We start from the raw sequence: 27,007 nt of genomic DNA, 5'->3' as shown, positions 1-27,007 counted from the left end.
TGTGGTGGGTTCGCGGGAGTTTATTGTGAAAGAATTGCGAAGATTCTAGTTGTTTGCAAATGGCAGATATGGGAAAGATGAAGAGTGGTTTTATGTCGTTCAGCTTGTCCAGGTGCGATTTATACGCCGAGCTGACTCAGGCGCTGCTCCCGCTGAGATCTAAGGTTAGGCAGAACCAGGCAGAACCAGGCACCCGCCAGAGTCCGTGTACCTGGCTTTGCGGTTCTGATGTATCGTGACAGCCCAATATATTGGTACTGTCAAGTTTTGTCATCCTTAACACACCGTCGCCCTACGAAGCTGATCAGTTTGGCTGGATGGAGATGCCCGTTATAGCAGCATCGTGGCTTCGCAATGGCGGTTGCGCCCATTTCATGTCTTGGGGCGCCGCATCTTGGCTTGGAGGACCTGAATGGCCACAAGCACCCTGGTGGTCAGCACCGTTGCGGATCAGTCATCACATGCCTTTTGCTACAGCTATAATAGAGCGTCTGGATATTGTACGTACAAAAAACCGTACATATAAGCGTTGTTCTCGCATACCGTCAACGACAGCGAAGACAGCCCCGGCTCCAAAGCAGATACATCACCGGTTCGCAACCATTCCAGTGTCGTTTCAATCACTCTCTGCTACTCGAGATAGGTCACTTTATCAGGACCCCCGTCATGGCAGGGTCATTTGCTTTTGGCTTAACAAGCGCAGAAGAAATCGGCTTGCTGGCCCTGCTGATCTACCTGAACGCGGGTATAGCATGGTACTACTACGTTTGCCGGAAATCTGAAAAATACAAACACTTCGAAACTTGCGTTATCGGCAAACCACCAAGGAGGCCAGTAGCCGCGCCATCCCCTACAACAACAACAGCTCAAGAGGGGCCGTCCCGATTTCACTCCCCTTGTATCAAGTACGCACTGAAACGATGGGGTTTTGTCACCGCCAGCGTGTTATTCTTCTGGGTCGTCCATGCAATTGTGCGATTCACCATCCTGATAGGCACGCTGTTCACCCATTTGGGGGCGCGGATTGCGGTCTGCTCCCACATAGTATACGAGATGATCTGGAAGAGAGAGCTGTGGAAAGCCAGGAGAGAGTGGGCGAAGGAGTTAGCTGTCGATGCCCCTTCTTCGGCCAATGGAGGGAAGACGACGATGTCTATTGTCTAACCGGCAGCGAACAACATGGCGACTTATCGTGCAACTCAAATGGTCTGCGGCAGCAGCAGTTGGCCAACCGATAGAGCAGAATAGCCGCTGGCCGTGCTTCATGCAGTCTTGGTGAGAAAAAGAGGGGGTTCTCGAGGACGAATTCATCATATGAATTTGTCCTCGGTTGGTATGGAATCAAGCAGATTCTATCCCATATTCCAAATCATGTGTTATCCTCTTACATAGGGTTATTGGCAAGTTATTAATTAATAGACAAACTATGCATCTCTACGCATAGCTGCCTAGTAAGCGCACTCACTATATAGTATCCGTTTCTCTCTCGTGCCCCTTGAATCGGTCTTTGGATAGAATGAGACGGTATATGAGCTGGATGCATGTCAATTTCGCCCCGAGCCCAAGAGTCCGTCTCTCGTCTGATAACGGGACGTGAACGATGATAAGATGCAGACCAGCTGGAACCAATCCCAGATGTGATCGACATACAGCCCATATTTCCAGTAGGGCAACAGGAATCTATACGGGGGCATTAGACAAATCAAAACCTGGCGGTGACCGCGAAAAGAATACACATGGGCTTTCAAACAAGTATCGTATGTATTTTGCTTCCAGGTGCTGGGATGTGAGTGCCTGTGCTTTCTCTCGGAATGTGGTATGTATAAGACCGCGCCCCGTGACGATATGCACATGCTGTAAGGGATCATTGCTAGTCCGGCTGGACGGAGGAGTGACCGTTGCGGCTCCACCAACCCGAGCATGTAGACGTTTCGCCACATCTGGCCCATCGGGGTGCCAGGCAATCGAATTCGGTGTTGTAAAGTATGTTGCTTTAGGAGCTTGCCGGCGGGAAGAAGGTATTCCTTGGTACGTGCAAGTAGCCATGCCGCGTCCCTGTGTTGCAATTCCCGATTGGACGGTGACCAGGTTCTGATTGGATTCACGAACCCAACTACATACATGATCTGCCGTGGAGTCCAACAGCGGGAGGCTCAAGGGGAGAAGGGACGATACCAAGACGTGGGCAATCCAGACGTAGGTCAATAGAAGCAGCCCATTGATGGGGTTTCTGCTTGAAGTACGTCTTCGAGACCCAGAGCGGACTTCGGCTCAGTTGATATGTCTTATCATCGAACACGGCGACACATGTATGGCGCAGACCCACGGAGTGGCTGCAGGATGGAAATAGAAACAGAAAATGGGATCGCGAGGTGGGGGCGGCGGACCTAACGCAGGAACCCGAGCTTTACCGTTCTCTAGCGATCAAATAGTCACAGGCAGCCGCACTAGTAGCCACCTCGTGATGGCAGCGAGTCATTGAAGATGTCTCCAATGTACAATCCTAAAGCTGCTATCGGGGGAACGATGTGTCTCGGCCGCTTTCGAGCTTGGAGTTTGGGGGTTTACCTCCGTCGTCCGATCAAGCACCGACTTTCTTGCTTACCATGTTCGACGAGCGACCATGAGCGAATCTGGCAGATCCTGATCCTGGAGATGGTTGCCTGCCAGAAAAGTGCTATTTTTGACCTCCAGTTGAAACGCGCATGGGGGAAGTCTTACAAGTTTCACATATTACCGGCTGTTCCAATAGCACAGGAGACATGCCGCCTCAGGGTGAGACCAGACGATCACTCGCAGGCACTGGCAACCCCTGCAGCTTGTCAGTCCCTTTCCTTTCTTTTTCGAAGCCATCGTGAATATATCGAAGGAGCAAGCCGAGCCGGAGGCATCAGACGAAACGAGAAGCTTGGGGCTAGGCACAAGCCAGGAGGACGCAACGTGCAGCGGGAGTATGCCAACACCGATGTGGCAATGAGGTTCGTTTGTCAATTTGCGTCCCTATCGTTGTGGCTATTATTGCTCGGTCCGTCAGGTTACATGGTTGTTCGGATGTGGGTGAAGCCGTCACTTGAGGATCTACTATACACCTCTATCAACATAAATGGCATAGGCAATGCGGAGACTTATTCTGCGCCCTGGTTAGGCTAACCACCGTTGCCAAGTGGCACGACGAGCTTCCAGAAAACCCAGTTGAATATTGGGAGAAGCGGACGCCCAAGGGATGGAGAGCCCCGGAAAGCGGCAAGCGATTCAAGCCGGAAAAGCAGAATGGGGAGAAAGACCCGTAGCTCGTACAACGTAGAGAGCAAGCTATTATCTCTCGCAAATGAGACCAATGTAACATGGCAAAAAACCGTTGAAATGAGGTGGTCGCCCTGTCACCGAGGTTCCCTGGATCATTGACGGTCTGCAACGGTCGCATTCTTGACGGCTATATGTATGTATGGCACCAAGATTTCCCTGCCGCATGTGGATATCAGCCGTCAAACGCGACAGCTTTGCGTGTCTGCCCACCCGTTGCATCTCTAGTGTCTCGCGCGGCCGTAGGGGAAGGGGGAGGGAGGCTCGGCTCTTTAAAGTCAAACTCCTGCAGGGCCAAGCGAAAATGGCATTCATTATCAACCGAAAACCCCAAACCATCCAGTGCCAATGGACCGATATGGTGGCACGGCGGCTGTCTGACTGACACAGCAGCCAATGGGGCACTGCATGTACCCAGGAGCAAGCGTGGGCGGATAGAGAGATTGTGAATCAGGCGCCAACGGCCATCTATTACGTACCAGGAAGAAGAAAATGCTGGCATTGGGTCGAGCTGTTCATGGCCGGGAATGTCACGAAATTCGGATACTAAGGGGGGGAGGGGCTAGAACACATATTGATAGCGATATCAATAAATGACAGACAGCCAGTCCAGTATTAGCACAGTAGGTATGTACCTAAAGCCTACCTAATGCGATGAGGCTTGGGTACAGTAAAGCTGGTGGGGGTTCAGCAGCAGCTCCGGCCACTTACTTAACTTAGGTGAAGAAGGGACCGACCTAGTAAATAACTAATAACAATATACTAACAACAGGATCGATTGGCCTGCAGCTTGCGGCTTACCTCTTACAGGGGAGGGGAATACAGAACGGGGAGGCAGAAGAAAGGCAAGGGTGGGAAAAACAACAGGTTTCCCTACGCGAACGGGAGACCAATGCCAAGAGGCAGAGCTGCAAAATAGAGCGAGCAAAAGAAAGAAAGAAAGAAAGACAGATAGGGAAGACAAGGACCAGAGCACAAAAGTGGGGGAGAGGGTGAGGAGCGAGGAGGAACGGGTGGTAGTTCAAAGCACGGCGACAGAGAAGAGAAGCAGGGCAGCAGCAGTAGCAGCAGCAGCAGCAGTAGCAGCAGCAGCAGCGGCGGCGGCAGCAGCAGCAGTAGCAGCACCGCACACCACCACCCACCTGGCGGCGGCTAACCTACTAACTAACCTGCGTAGAGAGGAACTGAAGTACCTGGAGATTGATCAGTCACAGTCTGAATTGATCGATCCATTCGTTCACTCATTCCCGGTTCAATTGTTTCTGCTTGCTGCTGCTTCCATGCTCTCTCCGGATTTGCTTTGCCTTGCCTTGCTTTGCCTGCACCGCCTCTGAGGGCATTTCGAGACACGCCGCTTTTCACACGCATTCACTCTCTCCATCTCCTCCTCCCTCTCTGCCCACCTACCCATCTATCACTGCGGCACTGCATAGCTTTCCAACTCTACTCCCCGCCCGGCTTACTTGGAGCCTCGCCCGGCACAGTTCCCAATCCCACTTATTTGTCAACCTGCAGCACACGCACACACACACACACTCACATACTCTGCCTGCAGCTCCCGCACAGCCTACATACTCAATCTAATCGTACAACGAGCAACCGAGCGTACGGCCAATTTGAACCGACGACCCCCTTTGACCTTGGACAAGCCCGAATCCAGAGCGGCTCGAGCCTCGGACCGTTTGCTCACCAAGGAGAGAGCAAGTTGGAGTCATTATCACCGCCAACCCAAATCTGCCTATCGGTGCGACCACCTCTTTACGGCCAGCCCCCCTTCGCCAACATCCTACGGCGCTATTCAAACATCTATCGACTGGCTCCAACTCAGCCTCGGAACTCGCCAGCTGTTTGCTTGCTTCGCATTGGCAATTGGCCGGGCTTTCTTTGTGTCCAGTCTTGGCGATTCTTCGCTTTCATAGAGCAGCCTGCACCGTCGAGACTTCAGCATAGTCGTCCTGCTTCGCGGATCACCTGACCGGGAGACCGCCGCAAAAAGGCACCATGAACTTCGACTCGGGAACCGCCTACGCCGAGTCGGATGCCGATGACGAGTACGAGAGGAGTTTGCACTCGCCCGTGCTTGCGACCGATTCGGAGATCTCCCCCACCGATTCCGAGGGCCGTTCTTCGACCGAGCATACCCCTACTACCTATGGCCACCGGAGCAGCGCCGATCGCCTACCCGAGACTATCATAACAGAGTGGACTGCCGAGGAATGTGCAGACTTTGTCGCTACCATAGGCTTGGAGCAATATTCGGATCGCTTCCTAGGTGGGTGAAAATCAAGTAACATACCCGATCGAGCGCTTTGGCTAACGGAAGGCTGGCAGAAAACGAGATTGTCGGCGAGGCCCTAGTAGCTCTGCTGCACGATGACTTGAAATCCATGGGGGTTGCGAGTGTCGGCCATCGACTGACCATTCTCAAGAGCGTCTACGATGTGAAGAAGGCCCAGGACATTCCCATAGAGAGCGATCACTACGTGCCTCAGTGTAAGTGTTGGCTGAACGGGGAATATCGCTTGCGGAACTCTGCTGACACGGTCTGGATTTAGCTGCCGAGGCCGAGGCTCAATATGCGACAGCTACTTTGAAAGACATCAAACACCTCGTGGAGCAGCTCCGTTTGCGAGACGAGAGGATGAGCCTCGTCGAGCAAGACCTGCGCCGCCTAACTGACGACTACAGGCGCTTGCGCGAGGACATGCTGCCAGCTCTGCGGCTGGCCAAGAATGCCCAACAACCACTGCCCAATGTGTCCGCCCGGGAGAATCAGGGCTACAGCTACGAGTCGTCCACTATATCGCCGCCGGCGCCGACGCCTTCGTCCATTCAATCGTCAGGGGGAGGGTTGAAGAGGCAGTACTCTACTAAGAAGATTGTGCTGGGTACGACTCCCAAGAACGCTTCTCCCTCCTATCTGCAGACTACTCACGAGCGGCCGTTGGTAGAGCAAACACTCGACCCAGCCAGTGCTGCCGAGAGAGCCGTCCTTTCTTCCTCACATCTCGCCGCCATGAACGGCTCTGGCCAAGCCACATCACCTGGATATTCTCCCAACATACCATCGCCTACTTCACCCCCCACAATGGGCAGTGCTACTTTGGGTTCGAGGTCTTATCGGTCAGACCAGCCAACCCCGTCATCCCGCTCAACATTTGCCGAAAACGACCACATCTACAATCCCGGTTCTGCTTCGTCCAAGCAGCCGGTTGCCCCACGTCGGATGCAGACTCCGGCCCCAGACACGCCAGGCTCCGGTTCATCCTCGGTGGAGATCTTCAAGTCGTTCCGGGTCAGTATGGATGACCCTTGCTACAAGGTCCTCCCTGCCGCTCTTCGAAAGTATCAGATCAATGCACCATGGGACCAATATGCACTCTATATTGTCTACGGCGACCAGGAACGGTGCTTAGGCTTGGACGAGAAGCCCCTCATCCTCTTCAAGCAACTGGACAAGGAGGGCAAGAAGCCCATGTTCATGTTGCGCAAAACGAACACAGCCACAGCCGATACAGACGCCCCAGGCAGCGCCGGTCTGAGCTCAACCAATGCGCGTGGAGTAGCTTACGACCCTCCTGGAGGTATTATATGATGAAACGAATCAGCTCACAATGCATTACCGTTGTTGTATACGAGACTTACGATTTTACTCTTATTCTTGGTACCAGTACCCTTACCAATAGTACACTACCCCCCATCTTGGTTTTTGTCAATGCACATGATGCAGCTCGCGGGGTTGGGAATCATGAATTTGCATAGCGTGCGCGTATCTGCAGTCGAGCGAACTGCTTGGATCCTACGTCCTTTCATCTCAGCACATACCGATCTGACGTTTCCAACATTCTGGGGATCCATCTATCCGACACGGACCCTGCACCAACCCCCCACTCAGATCCGGCCTTGGGCGCCGAGTCCAACAAGTACCATTGGGGTTCCCCCATCTGCCGGTCGCCTTCATGGCGTCATTTGGGTACAAGAAGCAAAAATTCCTTGTTTGCTTCGCCGCGACCAAGGCTTTGGTATACATGCCACCGACCTCTGCAGTGTTTGTTTGGTCGCATTGAACTCATATTCGCCGCCAACATGCGCCCCATGTCATGCCAAGCACCTGTGTCAAGCCATTCTGGAGCCTGACGACGGCAATGTCGTCAACAGCCTTTGCCATGACTGGAGCAGATGGGACGACTGGACGGCTACCGCCAGCCAGGCAGCGCGGCCTGACTGTGTTCCAGAAACATGGTTTTGCAGTTCGGGGACGCCGCCAGGCAATATCCCGAACCCCGGAATAGCCAGAGCTGAAGTTGAAACGGCGCTTCAATTGTCCTAACGAAAATTGAAAGCAACTTTCTATCGATTGGAGTCGCGGGCATCTTGGGTGCTCACATGGTCATTGGGACGGAGTCTACAGCTGGCTAGTGGAACAGCATAGCGACGAACTACTGCAGGGGTGACCGGCGCGATGTGTCTCAGGATGGAGGGTCCCCTACCCGCGTCGACGCTTAGTCAGCCTCTCAGCAATCCAACCATCTCGAAACCATCGGGGGAGGCTGTGCTGTGGTCTCAGGTAATGAAGAAAGAAAGAGATTGTTCAGCTACCTCGTATCCAAGTTCGGCGTGTGCTTGATCAACACGTGATGGCGGTCTCACGTACATCGACTGCACTTCGCAACGCTACAGCAGTGCCGCCGCACCCGCCGGGCACGGGAGAAGCCTGCCTGAGTAGTATTTAGGAAATATTTGGAGGCTGTTTTATAATAGAGGAACAACACTGGGCTAGGCAGAGAAGCCAGTGCCCATGCATCTAACCGTCGATGCTGCCAACTACTTAGAAGTAATATAATCCCATCTGAGTTGGGATGAAATGCCAAACATTGTTTCTTCCCCCATTGCGAACAACATATAGTAGACGCACATGAACACACATCCCCACAAAACCACACCTTCTACATACTGTCTATTTCGGAAACATGCCTTTGTCGGGTTCTAGTGGCATATTGAAAGGGCCCGGCCCATGTAGCAGTTATCTTAGCCTTGCTAGTCGCTTGAACACCACTCCGCCGGGATCACTATGTCATCATAGTCGGCGACCCTGCGTGACGATCAGCCACGGTAGAAAGTGGAACGCAGACTACCAAGCTTCAAGCTACGGCATGCAACGTATTCGCGATTTTATTCCTTCTCAGGTATTGCCGGAACGGGGAGATTCGGCGAGCCTAGCGTGCCCTAGTGAATTCAAGAGGGAGCTTGTACTTTGTTAGCTGCCACAACACACCGGGTCCGTGTCGAACCGACACGAAAGCCGGGCTGCCGGGCTACCACCCAGTAGCGATGGCGGGAGAAACGGTGATGCAGTCCCTGAGTGGAAAGTGGTCGGACGGTTTACTTTTACGGAGCACTTGCGAGAAGGCCAGTCAGCACTGGAAGAGCAAGAAAGGCTATAGTCCATCGCAACACTTGCCCGGGGTCCAGCAAGCTTACCCTTGGCTAGACAAGGCCGCTCATAGCCACGTTATCCCAAGTTGGGTGAGAGCACGAAGAACCGCAAAATCATGCTAGCGTTCCTTATGCGCGAGTCTCTGGAGCTGAGAGCGGCGAACCTGCCGTCTCACTGGAAGACGGAGCCAGTGTCGAGGAGAACGAGGCCCTACACCGCCCACGGGCACAACAGCTGCGTGGCTGATGAGAGTGTGATGGCCTTGGAGGTCAACTATGGGCTGATATTACTCACATCAGATGGTGGCCAGGAAGACGTCTATGAGAGGGTTGGCGTTTTCAAGGTGTACGGCAAGGAGGTTTCCAGTTTCCAGTCACGAAAAGAAACACATACTTGGACACACCTAAAGTAGATATTACAGGGGGCCTGTAACCCCTAGAAGCGGATATTTCAAAATCTTACATCTGCTATTTGCAGGGACGACGCCATATACTGCATCTCGATGTCTAACTCATAGGTGCGCTTTTCGCTGGCAATTGGGCATCAACACATTCGAAAAAGCAGGGTACATCTAAGTAGCTGCTTATCTGCCTGGAGGGCGAGTGAGACATGGGCGGTCCTTGTGTTACATGAGCTTTCGAGCATCAATAGTTGATTGAGCTGGCAATCGGGTCATTCGGTGATGCCCAGCCCCTGACGTGGAGTGGCAAAAGTAGACGCCGATGCTCCCCACGCGGAGCCTCACAGACATGCGAAGCACACGAAGCTGGCTTGTAACGATGCGCTGATGGTTGCTGCACGATGCAACATCATAGGCCATGCGCCCGGCAGGGGGTGTTGCAACTGATCGCCCAGCTTCTACTGACTGATATGCAGCTTATATGCAAACTAGCTGACCGACGCGCCCCAGCTCAGTGGGCAGCGTGCAAGGTGAGGGCCAGCCTGATTTTCCACGACGAAAGTGGCATCATCGACTGGGTGAGAGAGTCCAACCAGCACTACACCTCACTTCAGGCAGCTGCCGTCTTTAGCTCTCTGGTTGCCTCGTGGCGCTTGCGAACCAGAAAGCCAGCATGCCGCCCGCGGTCAGTTGTTTGTCCGCCTGGAATTCTCCCATGTGCTTGGTCCTTGATTGCAGCCGTGCCGCATTTGTTTGCGCAGCTGCCTCCCATTGATTTCCATTCTCGTATGCCCGCTGACGTCCTGCCAAGTGCCTGCCATCGTTCGATAATCTGCAGCATTTTCAGGAACGGTAGCCGTGGAAGGAAAAGTATACCACCGGAACGTGGGTCGCCTGGTTGGCAACAGTAAACATCCGAGAAGGGTGCAGTGCTGCACGCCTTGTCATCTGGGGGGGACAACGCGGGTCCGGGAGAAGATCATATTCACCGGGCGACGCCGTGGCTGAACCCAGGTGAGATACGAACTTTGCCTTGGGAGGGGGGCGATGCCCTCAATGTAGATCGGCGTGCGTGGATTGCTGGGGAGTCGTTAAGCAGCTGCCGTGCCACCACCATCAAGCAGTCTCCTTGTTTCTCACCGTCCAAGACAAACGTAGCTTGCTGCTAGTTGGTAGACACACGCCCTCCTCCGATTCGTTGCTTCAGCTTTCTCCCCCGCCCGACGTTGATGTGTATATCAGCTGGGACACTCCACCCTCAAGGAATATCGACGCTCTTTCATTCCACTGTTCATCGTTCTTCGGGGCACCAAAAGTACTGCTACCCTTGTCAGCCAGAACTTCCGGGCCAGGCGGGTTGACAGCACCAACATCCATTGACCACATCACCCAACCCCTGAGCCTGTTGCCCACATTCTGTTCCCGATAGCTATCGGTAGAGGCAGGTTGCTCATTGAACGCTGTAGCAAGCCTCCCTTTCAACACAAATCTTCCTCCAAATTCAACATGCCTGGAGAACCACCCTTCATCCGCATTCCACCACAGCAGCAACATGGTCCGCCCCCTGGACAGAGACCCATGCCTCCGATCCCCCCAATGCTCCCAATGCCGCCGCCGCCGCCGCCGCCGGAGGCAATCCCGGTTGAACTCCGCTTCAACAGGCCCCGGGTGGAAGTTACAGATGTCAGTGAGAGCTTCATGACTCCGGCGGAGATGGCGGCCAAGTGTACAGAGTACGCCGCCTTCCGCTTTGAGAAGTGTAGCAGCAACAGCAGAAGCAGCAACAACAACGACTACTACAGTCGACAGGCACTGGACCGCGACGAGGACTACACTACCAAATCAAGCTGGGGTCAGGCGGTCAGGACGGCAATCCACGATCAACCACAGCAAGAGCTGGCTAGGGAAGTCCGCCGTCTAAATATGCAGACTAACCACGTCGTCGCAAAGAAGAAGGACTTGGGCCCGGTCTTGCAACGACAGCTAGACCGTACCATTGGCGATCTCACAGCAAGTGAACACGATCCGGCCAACTTTCAGTGGACACTTGCTCAGATAGACCACCAGCTCCGACAAGTAGGTCCGGGCAACACCGTGTTCTGCACAAGCGAACCACTCGTGACAAGGTCACACAAACACAAGAGTGAAGGCAAAAAAGCCCACAAGAGTAAGAGTAAAAGAAGGAGTACGAGTAGAAGTAGGAATAGAAGCAAGCCCGGAAAGATTCCCTCTTCAAGCAAGGCTAGATTTGCCTCTTACCCGTTGAGCATTAATAAACAGTACGAGAGGGTGTCACTCACAGCGTACTTCAAGCGGGCGCCGCGCCCGGATGTTGATGTCAACGCTCTTCTCCAGCACAGGAAGAGGCTGCAGGCCATGACACAAGCTGGTGCCTTCAGCCACCAACAAGACCCACGCGCCGGACACCAAGGTCAAGGGGTCCCAATTCGAGGGCATCCTCCGGGACCTCCGGGACCTCCGGGACCTCCAGGACAACAACGGCCCCCCAGGACCACCACCGCCACCACCTCATGTTATCGGCGGTGGTAGGCTAGCTGCCAAGGTGGTTCAAAAGAACGACAATAAGAAATCGAAACCCTACATCGAAGGGGAAAGTGGGAGTGAGAGTTCTTCGTCGGCAAGCGACTCGGGCTCAGAGTTAGGTGAGGAGTGGTCAGGGGATGAGTCTACGTTGACAGATCCGACTTCGATTACCGACACGTCTTCCCAAAGCGGGAGACACGGTAAACGTGGCCGCAGCCATAAGCGCAATCACAACCACAACAAAGGCCGTAGCAAGAGTCATGGAAAAGGACGCGGCAAAAGTCAAGTGAAAGGCCGGATCGCAAGTCAGTCGCGAAGTCGGATGAGACGGCCAAGCCTGAGTCGCCACCGCCACTTCCCCCACGAAGGTAGAAGTGCTTTTGGTATTCCTCACTATTCACCCAGAATGCACCAGAGACACGGAAGCATTTATCACTTGAATAGTGATCCCGTTTTCGTGCCACCGTTGCCGCGACCGCCACCACCTCCACCAGCTGCTCCTATCATTGTGCAGCCAAGCCAAACGATCGAGATCGAGAGGATCAGAGACGAAGCTTACATTAATGGCCGTAAAGATGAGAAGGACAAGAACCGGGTACTCGACGAGCTGTCGACGGACCATGGTCCCCCTCGACCCTTGTCGCGCACAAGGGCGGGTGTCCGGTATGTCGAGCGCCGTCAGCCGCGCCGTGAGACACGCCGCGAGCCGAGGGGTCGTGTGCCGCGCCGTCCCCCGTACCCAGAGGACGACATGGAGACCGGTGATTCTTACTCGTCCACGGAGGATGAGGCCCAGGAATACGAGCCTGAGTATTGCCGGACAGAAACCCATCATCGAAGTGGTCGCAGAGGAGGTGCGGGCTATCACCGCTCCTCTCGCGCCTTTGCTCCACGGACCCCTCCTCTCCCCCTGCTCCTCCCCCTCGCGGCGCCTATGGGAATGTCAATTTTTACGACACCCATCACCGGGCCGACGACTGCAGGCGCCGCGAATCGTATCCCGAAGGCCGCCGTGTCTTCGACCCCCCGGTCGACTCCCTGTATGGATATCATGAGCACAGGACGAGCGATTGCATGCAGGATCACGAAGAGCCACCGCGGCATGAGAATCCTTTCGAGCCGCGCTGTGAGCCGCGCTTCGAATCGCGCTACAGACCCTACCACCACTGATGAGGTATCACAGCCCAGGACACAAGTGAATACCGTTCTGAATGGCTGAGGTTCACGTGAGGTTCACGATAAAAGACCCGTCTTTCTTTCTTTGCCATTTTTGTCTTTCTCCGTGCTCTCTGGACGTGTACCGGGCGGAGGATATAATTTCTGACGATATCATGATGCTTAACTGAATGGGTGTGAGTACGGTTTACAGCGGCTTCTTGGTTGGCTTGAAACGGTTTGGTTAATATGTAGGGTAAGGGGCCTTTCAATAGAGCAGCCCACTAAAAGAAAATAAACTTATGTCAGAAGATTCCGTTGCCATAGCCGGAAACAGATGGACCGATATTGTGTTTCGATTCGAGCGTGGAAAGTCTTCGCGATGCAGGCTGTTCTGGAGTTGGGGGAAGTTGCGAAAAGGAGGGAAAAAGGGAAATACCTCGGTCACGTCAAGCCGGGGGAGCGCGGGCCTTCGTGGCCTGACATGTCGCTGTTTTCATGCCCAACGTCCTCCTATTGCACCAAGCCGGTCACATGTGCTGCATATCTTCGGCGTATGGTTGGTTGGTTGCTAAGGAAAGTGAGGCGCGTAAATCGATTCGTAATAGAGGGCCGACTTGCTAAGCGAAAAGAATAGCTATCGGCAGGTTGTGAGGGAGACGAATGGTGCATGCTTCCCTTCTGGTGCCCGGCTCTCCATGGGGTACTACCGGTAAAAGTTTGGCAGACAGAGAACGAGTGCCGTGGGCTTCATCATACGTAGCACATCCACCTGACGTGTGTGTCACCAACGCTGAATCTTTGGAATTACAATGCATTGCTAATGTGCTAAGGTGGTGAAATACATGGCCTACCGCAAGGCGGCAGACTGGTTCAAACCCAGTCGACAAGGGCTGACGGTATAAGTAGACACGACCCCAACAAGAAGACCAACCGGCCAGTATATCATGGCAATGCCGTGAGACTCGAGTAAACCCCGCGGGCTTCCATGCTGCGTCTCATGCTGCGGGTCACGACGGTCGGAACAAGGGCCCGTTTCGGTGTTTGGTGATAACTAACAGGCGTCTGGGGTTCCGTCGCGTGATAGCCTTGGCTTGTTCCTGCTGTCCTAGTTAGAACTGACTTCGCACCCGATGGAGAGCCTTTAGGCCTACCTTTGACAATACCACTCTTCTCTGCAGCGTCGCATGAGCTGGCCCGGCTCCGTGTCCGTGGGGTGTCGCAATGGGGCGGCGTTCTGGGAAGCAAGCCCCAAGATTGTTGCTGTAGCGGCCGGCGACGAGGGTTCACCAGAGGAATCGTCTTGGTCTTTTCAGTCCCCAACATTCCGTCGATTAGACCCTCCCCCGAGAACTGTCGGGCCAGATCATGATTGGGGCTGCAGGTCCTCTTGCCTAGCCAGACGCCAACATCGGCAATACCCTTTCCAAATATGAGTCGGGAAGCAGTAGCCTGTCGGCGGTTCTTGGAGATATTTTGGGAAGTGGTTTTGGATGCCGCCAGAGAATAATTAATCTGGACGTAGTTGGTTCGCCACGAGAAGAGTTCCAAGTGCCCAATCGTGGTCGACTCATCGGCGGTGATGAGCCGTTTCGATTTTCTCTCTCGCTTCTTCGACGCCTTCGTAGCAATAGGCGAAGCACATGCCGTCTCTCGGAATCGTTTGGAGGGACCGGTTCTTCCAGAATGCGGTAGGCTGTTCAAATCCAGATCCTTGAGAGGCCCGATAGGGAATTTCGTAATCTTCCTTCGCTTTGGTGGTCCCTCATACTCTTGCTCATCATGGAACGGATCGCCTCCTGCGAACACCTCCGCCTGCCGCTTCAGCTTGGTTCGACTGATTTCTGGACGTGGTATCCCTGGGATCCCGAAGTATGTGGTACACCTCTGCAGTATGTTGGGCTCCCTCGTTGCCACATCCTTCCGAGACGTCCTCGAACCTTTACCTCGCCGAGGTGTGGCCATCACGAGAAACAAGGCGCGCGCGAACGGCCGCGGGGCAACTACAACGAGGGCCGCCGATGAGTTGGAACAGTTCGAAAGTCGCCAGAGCCGCAGAAAGTTGGAAGGGGGATGGTAAGGGACACAATTGCATTGACAACAGAAACTGATGATGTTGCGTGACGCGGATATATGTTGGAACTATACCAAACCCGAAGCAGGAGATGCCGACATCACGGTATCTTCACCGACGTATTGCCTAGCAACCACTTGATCGAGCCAAACACTTCGACTAGGCAGCGCGGTTGTTTGCTCATGATGGCCAATCTGCACGGGCAGCAACCCGTTGATCCTTTGTTTGTGTATGACTTTGTTCCTAGAACTCGGCGCGGGTGAACTTTGCATACATTTCCGCATTCAATAAATATAAGAACAAAGGCCATCACCAGTTTCAGTGGCTGTTTGTAGCCACTCGCACGGTTTTACAAGTCATCAAAGAAAATGATTCAAAATGCCTGTGTCACTCAACCTTATACTCAACTGTTTCGATGATGTAGTTTCTCCTGTGATATTGCTACACGGGCCTTCCGTGATAGTGCTTATCCGTTCTATCGGATAGCCTTAGCAGCATCGATAAACTGCCGTATGCGATCAAGGTCTTGTCGCCCATCAACTTCCACTCCACTGCTTACATCAACACCAATAACACGCCCGCCGTCGGCACCTACGGAATTTACAACCTCGGTGACATTGTCAGGATCTAAACCTCCTGCAAGTAGCAAACGTAGCTCCCGATCCTTGGCCAGAGTGGCTTTGACGCCCACGCTGTCGAGCAGTTGCCCAGAACCCGATCCAGAGTCAAGCAACGGAAGGACATGGTAGCCTCTTGTACCGATACCAGGTGCCTCTGGTGTGTATTTCTTGATGACTGGGACAGGGATAGCTGTTGCCCACTCGAGAGGCTCATTCCCATGTAACTGAACGACGTCTAGATTATATCGGCGCTGCAACTCCAAAACCTGGTCCAATGGCTGGTTCATAAAGACTCCCACCAACATCGGTCTTGTTCTTCCGTAAGAAGTGATCTTGGATACTCCTGCGGCGAAGAAGTCACTGGCGACGTTGCCAGGCAATGCGCCCTTTGCATCCGAGGCCGGACGTGAGAAGTCGTGAATAGCCTTCGATATGGCCATCGCTGCTTCATCTGTTACTGTTCGCTTCCGGCCGGGCACCATAATCATGCCGATTAGATCTGCACCCGCCTCAGCAGCAGCAAGAGCGGCTTCAGGTGTCCGAGTGCCGCAAATCTTGACGAACAGGTGATCCGTTTCAGAACCCTTCGTCGTCGCCTTGCCAGCACACAGCTCCTGGATGAATGCGGATGCATCTGGCGCTCGCATGATAGCCTCGCCTACGAGAACGGCATTCACCCCGTCCTTGTGATTGGCCACCACATCGTCATAGGTATTGATCCCGCTGAGAGCACAGATAATGGTTTCCTTCGGAACCAAACTACGAAGTCGACCTGTGGTGCCAAGGTCAACCTCGAAGGATTCGAGATTGCGATTGTTCACACCAATAACCTTGGATCCCAACTCAATCCCAACCTTCATCTCTTCTGCGTTCTGCACCTCGACCAAAGGTTCCATTCCCAACGATACAGAATACTTGTACAGTCGTGTGAGGTCCTCGACACTGAGCATCTTGACGATGAGAAGCACGGTGTCTGCTCCAGCAAGCCTGGCCTCGAGTATTTGGTATTCGTCATAAATGAATTCCTTCCGCAGAATGGCCGGACGATTAGGCATGTTGTTTAGGACCTGTCTCACCGCACGTAAGTCATCGATACTGCCTTTGAACCAGGTAGGCTCAGTGAGGCAAGATATCACGCTTGCGCCCGCCAGCGCATACTTCTTGGCCTGAGAAGGTGCGTCAATATCGAGGGCAAAAACACCCTTGGATGGCGAGGCGCGCTTGATCTCAGCCATGAGAGACACATCGAAGGGAGTTTGGCGCAAACGGTCGACGAAAGATATGAGAGGTGGGGCAGCGTTCAAGTCGTATGCAGCTTGAAGGTCTTGAGGACGTTGTGAAGGGATCCGTTTCTGAGCCTCGACTTTCTCTCGCCGGTCAGCATAAATCTGCTGCAGTATGCTGGCCTTCTTTGGGACGGCCGCGGGTGCGACGGCGGCGGACGCGGCCTGGGACGCCGACGACTCAGAAGCATGGGTTTGGCCCTGCAGGCGCTCGTTTTCGGCCCAAGTGCCACCTTGCACACTCAAGAAGTTCTCAAACATCTTCTGCCCACCGACGGAGAGAATGCTCTCAGGATGGAACTGAACGCCCTCCACGGTGTATTCCTTGTGGCGTACACCCATGATGACACCCTTGGTGCCATCATCTTTGGGGATCCACGAGGTCACCTCGAGACATTCGGGGAGAGTGACATGGGTTCCAGCAAGCGAGTGATATCGAGTGACAGGAAGGTCCTGCTCCAGCCCGGCATATACACCTTTGCAATCATGCTTCAAGGGCGATGTCTTGCCATGCAAGATTTCCCCAGCGAATTTGACATCACCACCATAGACGTCAAGCATGCATTGTCTAATTACCGGATTAGGCAATTGTCTTGGCAGGAGCGGGATGATGAGCACGACTTACTGGCCCATGCAAACACCGAAAATGGGGACCTTGCCGGCGAAATGTCTAATGACATCTCGGCTAATGCCAGAATCCGTGTGTGGGTGGCCGGGCCCAGGACTGATGATAAGCTGAGTTGGCTTTTTGGCAATCAGCTCGTCGAGGGTGATTTTGTCGTTCCTGATGACCTCACATTTGGCACCAGCAAGGCACAGGTACTGGTAGATGTTCCAAGTGAAGGAGTCATAGTTGTCGATGAGGATCAGGTTCGAAGCCGTCGGGACCGGGTCAGCCGGCTTGGGTTGGTGAGGGGAGTGGTCGATAATATCCGCCATTTTGCTACGACGAAAAGAAGGACTATCGACCTGGGCAAGAAGGGAACAAGAAGGGAATTGGGTCAGTCGCCTGGGCGAGAGGGCAATGAGGTCAATTGGGTCGCCCACACAAAAGCGCAATTGAGTCACTAAGGCAGTCGTGAGTGACTAAGCATAGAGAGGTATCAGAAGGAATGGAATTGAATGCCACCATCGACGGCCGCCGACCGGCTGGATGAGTGATTGCTTGCGTGACACAAAAATGCGGTATCGCCCCCCACCAAGGCTGAGCATGGAGTATAAGTACATAACATTTGGTTTGCCGTGACGCCGGCGAGGGCCTGCTCGCTAATGCAAGGCTGCTGTGGAATACTGGGCAGGTACAGGGATTTGTTTACATTTGCTTGGGAGCTTGGACTTTCGAGCTTTGGGGGGAGAGAGAGCCAAGAGCTTCACTGCTGCCCGTACCTACCTACACCTTAGGCTGAACTTTTTTTTTGGCAGCCCATCTCCATCTCAAATACTTGGGACGCTTGGGTGCTACGTTTGCGCCAGACTCCATCATCAATCCGTTTTGTAACAACACGCAAGGAAAAGCGTGTTTAGACGCGACCCGTCTGTGAAGCTGCCAAATCCCCAGGATTGCCAGCCAGTATCGCGTGAAGTCGATGAACTAGGCAGTCCCCAGTGCCTGCTGTCGTTTGCAGCGATGGCACCCCAAGCCGTCGATAAAGTTTATTTGCCAGATCTAGAGTCTTGCTTGAAAGGCGAAACCGTTATCCTGTAGGTAGATGCTCTTCCCCCTTCACCTGTGGCGACTTCGATGCTGACCCGAGTGCTATTAGATCATGGCGGCTTCTGGCTGCAGCTCTATCAGATACCACTGGTCACCGCCAGGGCAGTAAAGCCGTCGTCGAATTCCTCACGAACCCCCAGGTCCAGACTTTGTTCACGAAGCCCAATACCGTATTCGAGGCCGGCGACAATGATTCATACAAGCAAGCATTCGAGACCCGAACCTCAGCCGTGCAGGTCGCCCCGACACCAAACGACAAATATGACGTGAAAACGATCAAAGAAGACTCCGTCTGGCTTAGCAAGAACGCCCGTATCAACCTCCTTGCCGCCTTGCGCGTCGTTGTCATTGAGTTCCAGTCACGAGCTCGAAGCCAGCTTGTTGGTGCAATCTCGAGCCAAGATGCTGTCAGCCTCCAGGAAGCCGCCGGCGCGACGAATGCGCAAACCTCGACGGTCATCCCTGGCCTCAACTTATCTGGGCTGCCCGATGCTGCTGATCTAGAATCCGATTTCGAGAAACCCGAATCCAGGAGGCTGCGCATTTTTTCCACTTACCTCACCGAGCGCCGCCACTTTGCCATGTCTACCGACTACATTTTCACCTTGATGCTGCAGCAGAGGCTTCCTTCCCTACAAACCGCCACGGAAGCCACTACCAGAATCCGTGACTCGTTCCTCGATGCCTACGGGCTAACCTCGCTTGCACCACAAAGTGACGCACCTGCGAAGACGTACCACGCCTTAGTGTCACGTTACTTTACCGTTGTAAGCGACAGCATCGCAGCATGTGGAGACATCACGACCGTGACGGAGGACAAAGCTCTGCATCGGGACGACATGCAGATAGAACGAATGCAAACTTTTGTTACGGAGGCAATCCATGCCATGACTGTGGCTTTCCAATTGCTTGACCTGTCAAGCCAAGTTCTTGTCCCGGCCGAGCTGCTGCAGCAATGGTTTCAATTCCTTGGAGATACTTCATTTCTGGAACTGATCGGGTCGACCCAAGGGCTGGGCGAACTCAACCAACCGGCTCAGTGCCTCGTGTGCATGATCTCATTGTCTATATTCAACCTCCCTCGGATTATCAAGTCCTTCGCTGGAGATGTGGACATCGACCCCAATACTGAGTATATCGGTTCATCGGATGCTCTGGAGCTCGTCCACCAGGTCGCCATTGCAGGTGCAGAGCGGAATATCACCCCAGCCATACCAGTTGCTTTTGCATGGGTGCCGATCCTGCACGGTATGTGGGCTTCTTACCAGGAGCGTGCTGAGCGGAGAGATGCGCTCCAGAATCAAAAGGCCATTGAGACCTACGACTCGGGGACCCAGATGATCCCGGGGAGTGGCAGACGCAACTCTGCTGGGAGCATTACGACTATTGACAAGACCGGATATGATGATTTCTTGGCCAATACGCAACTGGACCGCGAAATCCAGCCTGCCCACATGTTGGCCGCTGCAACCACGGATCAAGGCCTAGTCTATGCGATCATATCTAGCATGGCAGTTTTCCTCGGCACCTCTGAAGAAGCCTGTTTTGCAGCGCCTGTCGGATCACGTATGCGCATTGTGCTATTGGACCTTTTGACCTCGACATTTCCATACATCGGGTATAGGGGCGAGTCTGTTGGCGCACTCCTCTCGGTGCTTTCAGGGGGTGAATTCGATTATTGGACTGCCTGCCAACCTGCCACGATATTGCCGGAACAGAATATCACCGTCCGTGCTCTCCAGGATCCTGCCTTCCTAAACAACTACTTCATGCAAGCCGTCAATCGATTCCCTTTGGAATTCGTCCCCTTTATTAGTCTGAGCCGAATTCTTGCATGTGCTCCCAACACGGCAGGAGAGGTGTCTGAGTTGATTGGCCAGATCTTGCAAAAAGGAGAAACTTTGACCTTTGAGCTTCCCGACGATTTCAACGCCTATCAACTAGCACACGAGGAAGACAATTCCAATACAATTTGCCTCGTTGAGGACCTTCCTCTCTTTGCTGCCACATCTAACAGGAGGCTGACATCGGCAGAAGAAGAAAGCTTTGTAATACCGGCCGGTTCTCTGGGCCGCTTCGTTGTTGACGAGGGTAGGACTGTGCAGATCGACTACTCACATTCTATCCTGGCATTGCTTGGTAAACGACTCGAGGCCAATCTTACCCCCAGCATCTACCAACAAGAGCTTGGTGCTCTAAGTGTCTCAGATACGACCTATGCAATCACTATGCTTGCCACACTCGTGAAATCAGAATTCTCAGAAGTTGCGAAAGGAACAAGCACCGCAGGCAACCATGAAGCTGGGCTGGCTATACTGACAGAAGCAAGCCGATCGCTTCCTCGAAACAAGGACATCGTATCAGTGGTATGCGAGACTCTGGATGTGCATCTAGAAGGCGAACCAGATCAATCCATTTTGAGCGTTCTGGCTGCATGCCTGCAGTTTCTGGACGCGGCTTTGCCCCTGTGTCCTGGGCGGGTCTGGTCTTACATGTCCAGATGCACATTGCTGGCTACTGAATCTAGAGTTGGCAAGCTTTCGCGCCTGATAGGATCACTTGAGATGTCCAGGCAGCGGTTTGATTTCCTCATGTCAGCAGTCCGGGTTTTCTCATCCTTAGTGGAAACCTCTATGAGCAGCTCCGTACAACGAAAAACCACCATCAAATCTCATAATAGGCAGAAGCAGGTGGATAATCCTTGGCTTGGAGTGTCCGACAAGATAGTCAGCCAGATTACCCTTGCGATATCGCAGACCGCTGTGGATATTCTGGAGAGCTCCTCGACGTGGCGGTTGCAAAGCGAAATACAGCGATCGATCCTCCTCCGCGACCTCCTACCGATCATGAACAAGACCATACTGTACACGTTCAGCACAGATGACATTGCCAGCAAGAAGACCCTTACAGCCCCACTGCAATCGGCTGCCAAGTACATAATCGACAGCTTCTTGGCGCCATCCGCAGGAAGCCTAAGAATCCAACCTCTACTGGCTTCCCTCGTTACTGCAGTCCAGTGGCCTGAAACCACCGTTTTCACAAACGCAGCCAAGGCATTCACACAACGGACAAACGCGGTGCTCGATTTGGCCACGACACTTGTCAGGGTGGCCAACTCGGTTGACCAGTCTTCAACCACCATCGAGCAGCAGCTGTTCAAAGCCACTCCCTTTATTGCAAAGGTTGGCGCTGTGAATGACCAGTTCAGACGGTCATCGGTGGTGTTGCTAGAGGCTCTTGTGGTCAGCGCCGGCAAAGCAACCGGGGAGCCGCCATCCTTACTCGGGTACCTAGGCCCACAGTTGTCGCGATCCTTCCTACAATTTCTATCTACGCTGGACAAGCCCTTCGACCAGACCGAAGAAGTGACTGTCATCTGGCGGTTCTTCTCTACTATTGTGAGAAACAGACAGCAATGGATGGCAAACTGCTTACTCACGGGCAAAACGCCCCGTGATGCCAGGAACGGCCACAACAAGATGTCTAAATCAACGCCTGATTCAGTCCTGACACGCGCCCTTCAGAGACTCTCACATATCTCTTCAATTTCCACTTCAGAAGCTCTTTGCGTACTGGACTTTGTCACTTCGGCTCAGAACTACTGGCCCTGGACGATTTTCAACTTGCAAAACCATGGTGACTTCCTTACAGCGCTGCGGTCGTACGTGCGGAACCTGCAGCCCTCAAATACAACGGCCAAAGTCAACGCCATGCAGGCATGTGAAGAAGCAAGAATTGCTGCCTACATTGCTGAGACATTCGCAATGCAGCTCTTCCATCTGCGGCAGATGGGACAGGCCAATAACCTGGCAAAAGATCTAGCTGCCGACCTCGACTACTTTCTCCGCGAGGGTGTTTTGGTTTCGGGCTACAACGGTGCCCTCCACGCCAACTTCTCGCGGAACTTCAACAAACAATATCCCGTGTGCATCTTGGACAACTTCAAGCGTACCCTTCTCGAGCCCAGGTCGCTGGGAACCGAGTATTACTACGCCTTGACCTACGCCGATAAGATGTTGCAATTCGATGCTGGGTGGATCGGGCCTCGAAACAATGGATTCAAGAGCGAAATGGAGCGAGCGAACATTAACCTGTCTCTCGTAGATGCTCAAATCGTTAGTCAACCCAATCTTAGGAACTAAAAATCGTGGCTAACAGTCTCTATAGTCTCTCTTCCATGCCTGGGAATTCCTCCTGCTTGAGCTAAGCAACTGCTTGCCTCAACACGCAAACCTCAAGAAGCAGTCATTACAGGTTGCCGAACAGTGTCTCGAGGCCAACCAGGCCAATCAAGGCCACGAACAGATATTCGAGCGGCTTACTGACTCCAGAGTCAACCTGGCGCTTATGCTTGTCCAGCGCGTTGTTAACAACACGCCGTCGGCAGGTGATGTTGCCCAGCTGTTGACCTCGCTGTGGGCCACAGTCAGCAGCGTCGAAGAGCCCTATGGCTCAGAGAACCTGACCCTTTACCGTACGCTTCTCAAACTGCTCTACGTCACGTTGCGTGCGCAGGTACGGGCTCTTGAGTCCACATCGAAAACGGCTGCAGATAAGAAGGCCACTGACAGCGCGATCACTACCGTAACTCAGACCGTTCTGAGTATACTCGATCGTACCGTGGCTAAGGGTTTCCGGACGCTCGTCTCACTAATCCACGATTCGGATGCCACTGTATTCCCAGAGGACGTTGCGATATTGACTGCCATAATGCAAGCCTGCCTCTGCATCCCTGGCATCAACCAAAGCCAGACGCAGATTGTCAACATCATGGCCGCCCATGATGCGGTGCACGTGGCCGTGTCCCTCTACTCGTGGTCCGATAAGCTAGCGGAGAAAGGCGATCCTGTTTACGGCGAGCTATCACTTCTCTTCCTCCTCGAACTTTCAGCGCTGCCTGTGGTCGCCGAGCAGCTTGCGTGCGACGGATTGCTCAACCACATCACATCCGCCAACTTGGCTAATTACCTGAATCGACCCAACATATCACCATTCGCGGAGACTGTCGGCCCGCAGCGTTGCTACAGCATCTGGGCCAAGGCTATTGTACCTCTTCTTCTGAACGTACTGAGCGCACTGGGCCAAACCATTGCCCCCGAAGTTGGATACGTGCTAGGCCAGTTCCCAAGTCTCATGGCGTCCAGTGTCGAGCGTTTCGAGGCCCCGGGTGCGTCGCGCACGCAGGCGGCCAGGAACAGCCGCAGTTCCTTCATCACAACGCTCTCGACCTCGGAGATCCATTCGCTCGCGCTCGTCACCCGGATCCTTTCGGCACTTCGCGCGAACAACGCCCGTGACATACCGGAGGTTCAGTGGGATTCTGCGGGCCTGCTCGAAAATGTTGAGTTTTGGCTTGGTAGCCGCAAACTCTTGCGCGAAAGGCTCGTGCCGCTAGGACCCCGCGAGGCGGAGTGGAAGGGGATGAAGCCGAGTGACGCCGGGAAGGCGCGTGGCTGTGAGAGCCAGCTGGAGGAGAAGGTGGTCAACCAGTTGGAAGAGGTCCGAATGGTTCTCTCCGAAGGGCTGGAATGAGCTTGATTAATTATGGGGGTCGGTCTGACTTTTCGAGGCAAGTGAGCGATAGGGACTCGCTACTTATCCACCTAGTCAAGGTGTTGACGTACGTCAGTTCAGAAGGTGGTGTCTCTATTGGCTGGCTGATCTAGACAATGGACAGCAGGTCAAAAACGGGTTGGCTCCTTGGTGGAGTTTGGGGCGTTTCTTTTCATGTGCCTCAGGTTTGGAAAGCATTACAGATAGAGAATATCTAGTCTGAAACCACAAATGGGAGCTTTTTTTTTGTTTCCTCTTGGAGGCGCTACAGTCAGTAATCAAATGGTTTCCGTCACGTCTCATGGTCCTATTATCACTGTATTCTTTATCACAAGCTATTGCCATGTACCATGTCATTGTGGAGGTGAAATATTTGCTGAGGTCAGTTTTGATCCTCGCTCTTCATAGACCACGACATATATGGTGATGAAGAGCTGTTCTATAGTACACTCCATACGCCCCAGCCACAGACTTGTTGCTTCTCCCCGCCAGCTTCGAGGAGAAGCATCTACGACCGGGGCCGTCTTGGTTCATCGTTATACACAGGATCCTCGGGTCTTTTCCCTTCCCAGCCTCACTTGGAGAGAATCCAGCAACAAAATGACCGTCTATGGCAAATCTGCGGCTCGGGAAGTTCTCAGATGCATCGTTACCCCATTATGCGTCCATTGTTCTCACAAGAACTCCTTCTCGGCAAGGAAGCAAGCATTCCTCCCCTCCTCCGTCCTCTCCGTGTTCTACTGACAAAGGCGTTGACGTAATTTATTTCGGGGGCTGGGCACCCATGGCAGCATTGTGCTCGCCAAAGCGCTCGCTTAGACGTTGCGACAGAGCCATCTGCTTCTGGACGCAGCGGGTGATGCAGCCGGTTTCGCGGGTCGACAGGGACTTGGAGGTGAAGTCATCGACGCAGGACATGAAGCAGTGGTCCACCAGGTTGCTGAAGAGCTGTTCACGTCGGGTTGGTTAGCTTCTCTCCCCCGCCTTGTCTCCGTCGTTCTCTCCCCCGTAGCAGCAAGAGTCAACGTACACCCATGAACTCCTTCATCTGGCGCTTCTGCAGGCGCTGCTCGAGCTCGCGCGACTCGGTCGCATTCAGTCCAAGGCTGTGGGCGGTTGATGCATTAGCTCTCGTGCAAGTGTGAAGACGGCTCGTACAGAGCGAGGTGCCCGTTGCCGAGCCCACTTACCCGGTGGGATCCATTTTGAAGTGAAGTGAGAAGGGTTGGTGGTGCTGGGGGCGGGTATGTCGAGATGGATGATGGCGTGTGAGCAGAGGCTTTGGTGTTTGCCCGCCAAACCCAGGCCGTCAAGCTTGAGCTGGGCGATAAGATAAGCGGGTGGGCCGCCATCCCGTCAGTTCTGCCCAGCTTCCAGTAGCTATTCTGCCCAGCTTTCTGCCCAGCTTTCTGCCGCCAGCACCCAAGCGGCGTCGGGCATTCCTTTCACCGCCTCCCGCGCTGTGATTGGTCCCGGCCAATCCCTGCCTCGTTTTTTTCGCGGGGCAGATTCCAATCGCAGTTGCGCTTGGCTGATGGATTTTTTGGGCGATAAACGGTTCAAAAAAAAGTTCTAGATAGTGGATTTGCATTGCCTGGAACTGATCCGGTAGCAGTAGTTCTGGTCCCCTTCTAGTCAACCAGCCGATTTCCTCCAGCACTTCAACAACAACAATCACCACCTGCTCACCTGCTCACCTGCCTTCCCCAGTCGCCGAGTCGAGTCCTTGATCCCCCAAACTACCGCCAAAATGCCCAAGTCAAAAAGAAACAAGGTGGTGCACATGACCCAGGTGTCCAAGAAGACGAGAGAACACAAGGAGCGCCTCCTCGAGACCATCCGTGAAGCCATCCCCAACTACCAGCATGTCTTTGTCTTCGGTGTCGAGAACATGCGCAACACCCACATCCAGGAAGTGCGAAAGGAACTGCAAGACGACAGCCGGTACGTCTCTTTCCCCCTCCATATTCTGCCTTTCTATTTCGCTCTCTCGGCTTTTCTGTCCTCCCTCTCCCATAACCCCCTGACACCACGGAACCAACCGACTAATACATATATAACCTCGCAATAGCATATTCCTTGGCAAGACCACTCTCATGACCCGGGCCCTGGGCCGCACCCCCGAAGAAAGCACCGCCGACGGCCTGCACAAGCTGTCCAAGTACATGACGGGCAACGTGGGCCTGCTGCTGACCAACCGGGAGCCCGCGGCGCTGCTCGAGTACCTGTCCAACGTGACGGCGGCCGACTTCGCGCGCGCCGGCGCCACCGCCCCGCGCGGCTTCACCATCCCCTCGGGCCCTGTCTACAGCACCGGCGGCGAGGTCCCTGCCGAGCACGACGTGCCCCTGGGCCACACCCTCGAGCCCGAGCTGCGCCGTCTTGGCGTGCCCACGCGCATGGTCAAGGGCAAGATCGTCCTGGGCGAGGAGGACGGCTCCAGCGACGGCCACGTCGTCTGCCGCGAGGGGGACGTCCTCGAGGCCCGCCAGACCCGTCTGCTGAAGCTCTTCAGCGTCTGCCTCAGCGACTTCGCCATCAAGGTCCGCGCCTACTGGAGCGCCTCCAACGGCGACGTCACCATCGTGGACGAGGAGGCTGCCGAGGAGATGGAGGCTGACGCATAAAAGTGCTGTTTCGCCGTGGCATTTTATTTTATTGCTAAATTCATATTTTTTTGCATCTCGAGGGCGATACCACACATTCGATGATCTGGTTCGGTTCACACGGTAGGGGTCATTATGGCGTTCCGGTATAGGGAAAACTTTTGTCAATTCAAGACTTTCTCATCAATTACATTCCAAACACAAACCACATGCATGCGATGGTGAATTCGAAAGGAAGCTTAAATGTGCGTGTATTACGGTGGGTGGCCTGACCAGCTAGAGCCCCTATCACGGCTGGGACCCCTCACTGGCATCGTG

General features: G+C 53.9%; 7 protein-coding genes across 7 annotated transcripts; 4 read left to right on the top strand and 3 right to left on the bottom strand.

The window, feature by feature from the left end:
* Positions 1-5,304: 5,304 nt before the first annotated feature.
* On the top strand, positions 5,305-6,898 carry PG998_007519 (protein kinase regulator Ste50; the record flags this gene model as incomplete). Its single annotated transcript, XM_066874335.1, has 3 exons — positions 5,305-5,575; positions 5,635-5,796; positions 5,859-6,898. 3 exons carry the CDS (start codon positions 5,305-5,307, stop codon positions 6,896-6,898), a joined length of 1,473 nt encoding a protein of 490 aa, XP_066730280.1.
* Positions 6,899-10,646: 3,748 nt separating this feature from the next.
* Positions 10,647-12,903, top strand: PG998_007518 (uncharacterized protein; the record flags this gene model as incomplete). The annotated part of the gene is made up of 2 exons (XM_066874334.1): positions 10,647-11,307; positions 11,540-12,903. 2 exons carry the CDS (start codon positions 10,647-10,649, stop codon positions 12,901-12,903), a joined length of 2,025 nt encoding a protein of 674 aa, XP_066730279.1.
* Positions 12,904-13,784: 881 nt separating this feature from the next.
* Positions 13,785-14,804, bottom strand: PG998_007517 (uncharacterized protein; the record flags this gene model as incomplete). The annotated part of the gene is made up of 2 exons (XM_066874333.1): positions 13,785-13,939; positions 13,994-14,804. The coding sequence occupies 2 exons, from the start codon at positions 14,802-14,804 to the stop codon at positions 13,785-13,787; spliced, it is 966 nt and encodes a 321-aa protein (XP_066730278.1).
* Positions 14,805-15,388: 584 nt separating this feature from the next.
* PG998_007516 (uncharacterized protein) lies at positions 15,389-17,755 on the bottom strand (the record flags this gene model as incomplete). The annotated part of the gene is made up of 2 exons (XM_066874332.1): positions 15,389-17,384; positions 17,442-17,755. 2 exons carry the CDS (start codon positions 17,753-17,755, stop codon positions 15,389-15,391), a joined length of 2,310 nt encoding a protein of 769 aa, XP_066730277.1.
* Positions 17,756-18,443: 688 nt separating this feature from the next.
* On the top strand, positions 18,444-24,062 carry PG998_007515 (Nucleoporin; the record flags this gene model as incomplete). Its single annotated transcript, XM_066874331.1, has 3 exons — positions 18,444-18,517; positions 18,580-22,645; positions 22,698-24,062. The coding sequence occupies 3 exons, from the start codon at positions 18,444-18,446 to the stop codon at positions 24,060-24,062; spliced, it is 5,505 nt and encodes a 1,834-aa protein (XP_066730276.1).
* Positions 24,063-24,845: 783 nt separating this feature from the next.
* PG998_007514 (putative translocase of inner membrane) lies at positions 24,846-25,287 on the bottom strand (the record flags this gene model as incomplete). The annotated part of the gene is made up of 3 exons (XM_066874330.1): positions 24,846-25,031; positions 25,114-25,189; positions 25,274-25,287. The coding sequence occupies 3 exons, from the start codon at positions 25,285-25,287 to the stop codon at positions 24,846-24,848; spliced, it is 276 nt and encodes a 91-aa protein (XP_066730275.1).
* Positions 25,288-25,833: 546 nt separating this feature from the next.
* PG998_007513 (mRNA turnover protein 4) lies at positions 25,834-26,710 on the top strand (the record flags this gene model as incomplete). Its single annotated transcript, XM_066874329.1, has 2 exons — positions 25,834-26,027; positions 26,155-26,710. 2 exons carry the CDS (start codon positions 25,834-25,836, stop codon positions 26,708-26,710), a joined length of 750 nt encoding a protein of 249 aa, XP_066730274.1.
* Between the last annotated feature and the right edge of the window lie 297 nt (positions 26,711-27,007).

This window comes from Apiospora kogelbergensis, assembly GCF_038363985.1.
Source record: "Apiospora kogelbergensis strain CBS 113332 chromosome Unknown utg000005l_segment0_segment0, whole genome shotgun sequence".
Lineage (NCBI taxonomy): Eukaryota > Fungi > Ascomycota > Sordariomycetes > Amphisphaeriales > Apiosporaceae > Apiospora > Apiospora kogelbergensis.
The sequence above is the reverse complement of the archived record's forward strand: the minus strand, read 5'-3'. Positions and strand labels throughout refer to the sequence as shown.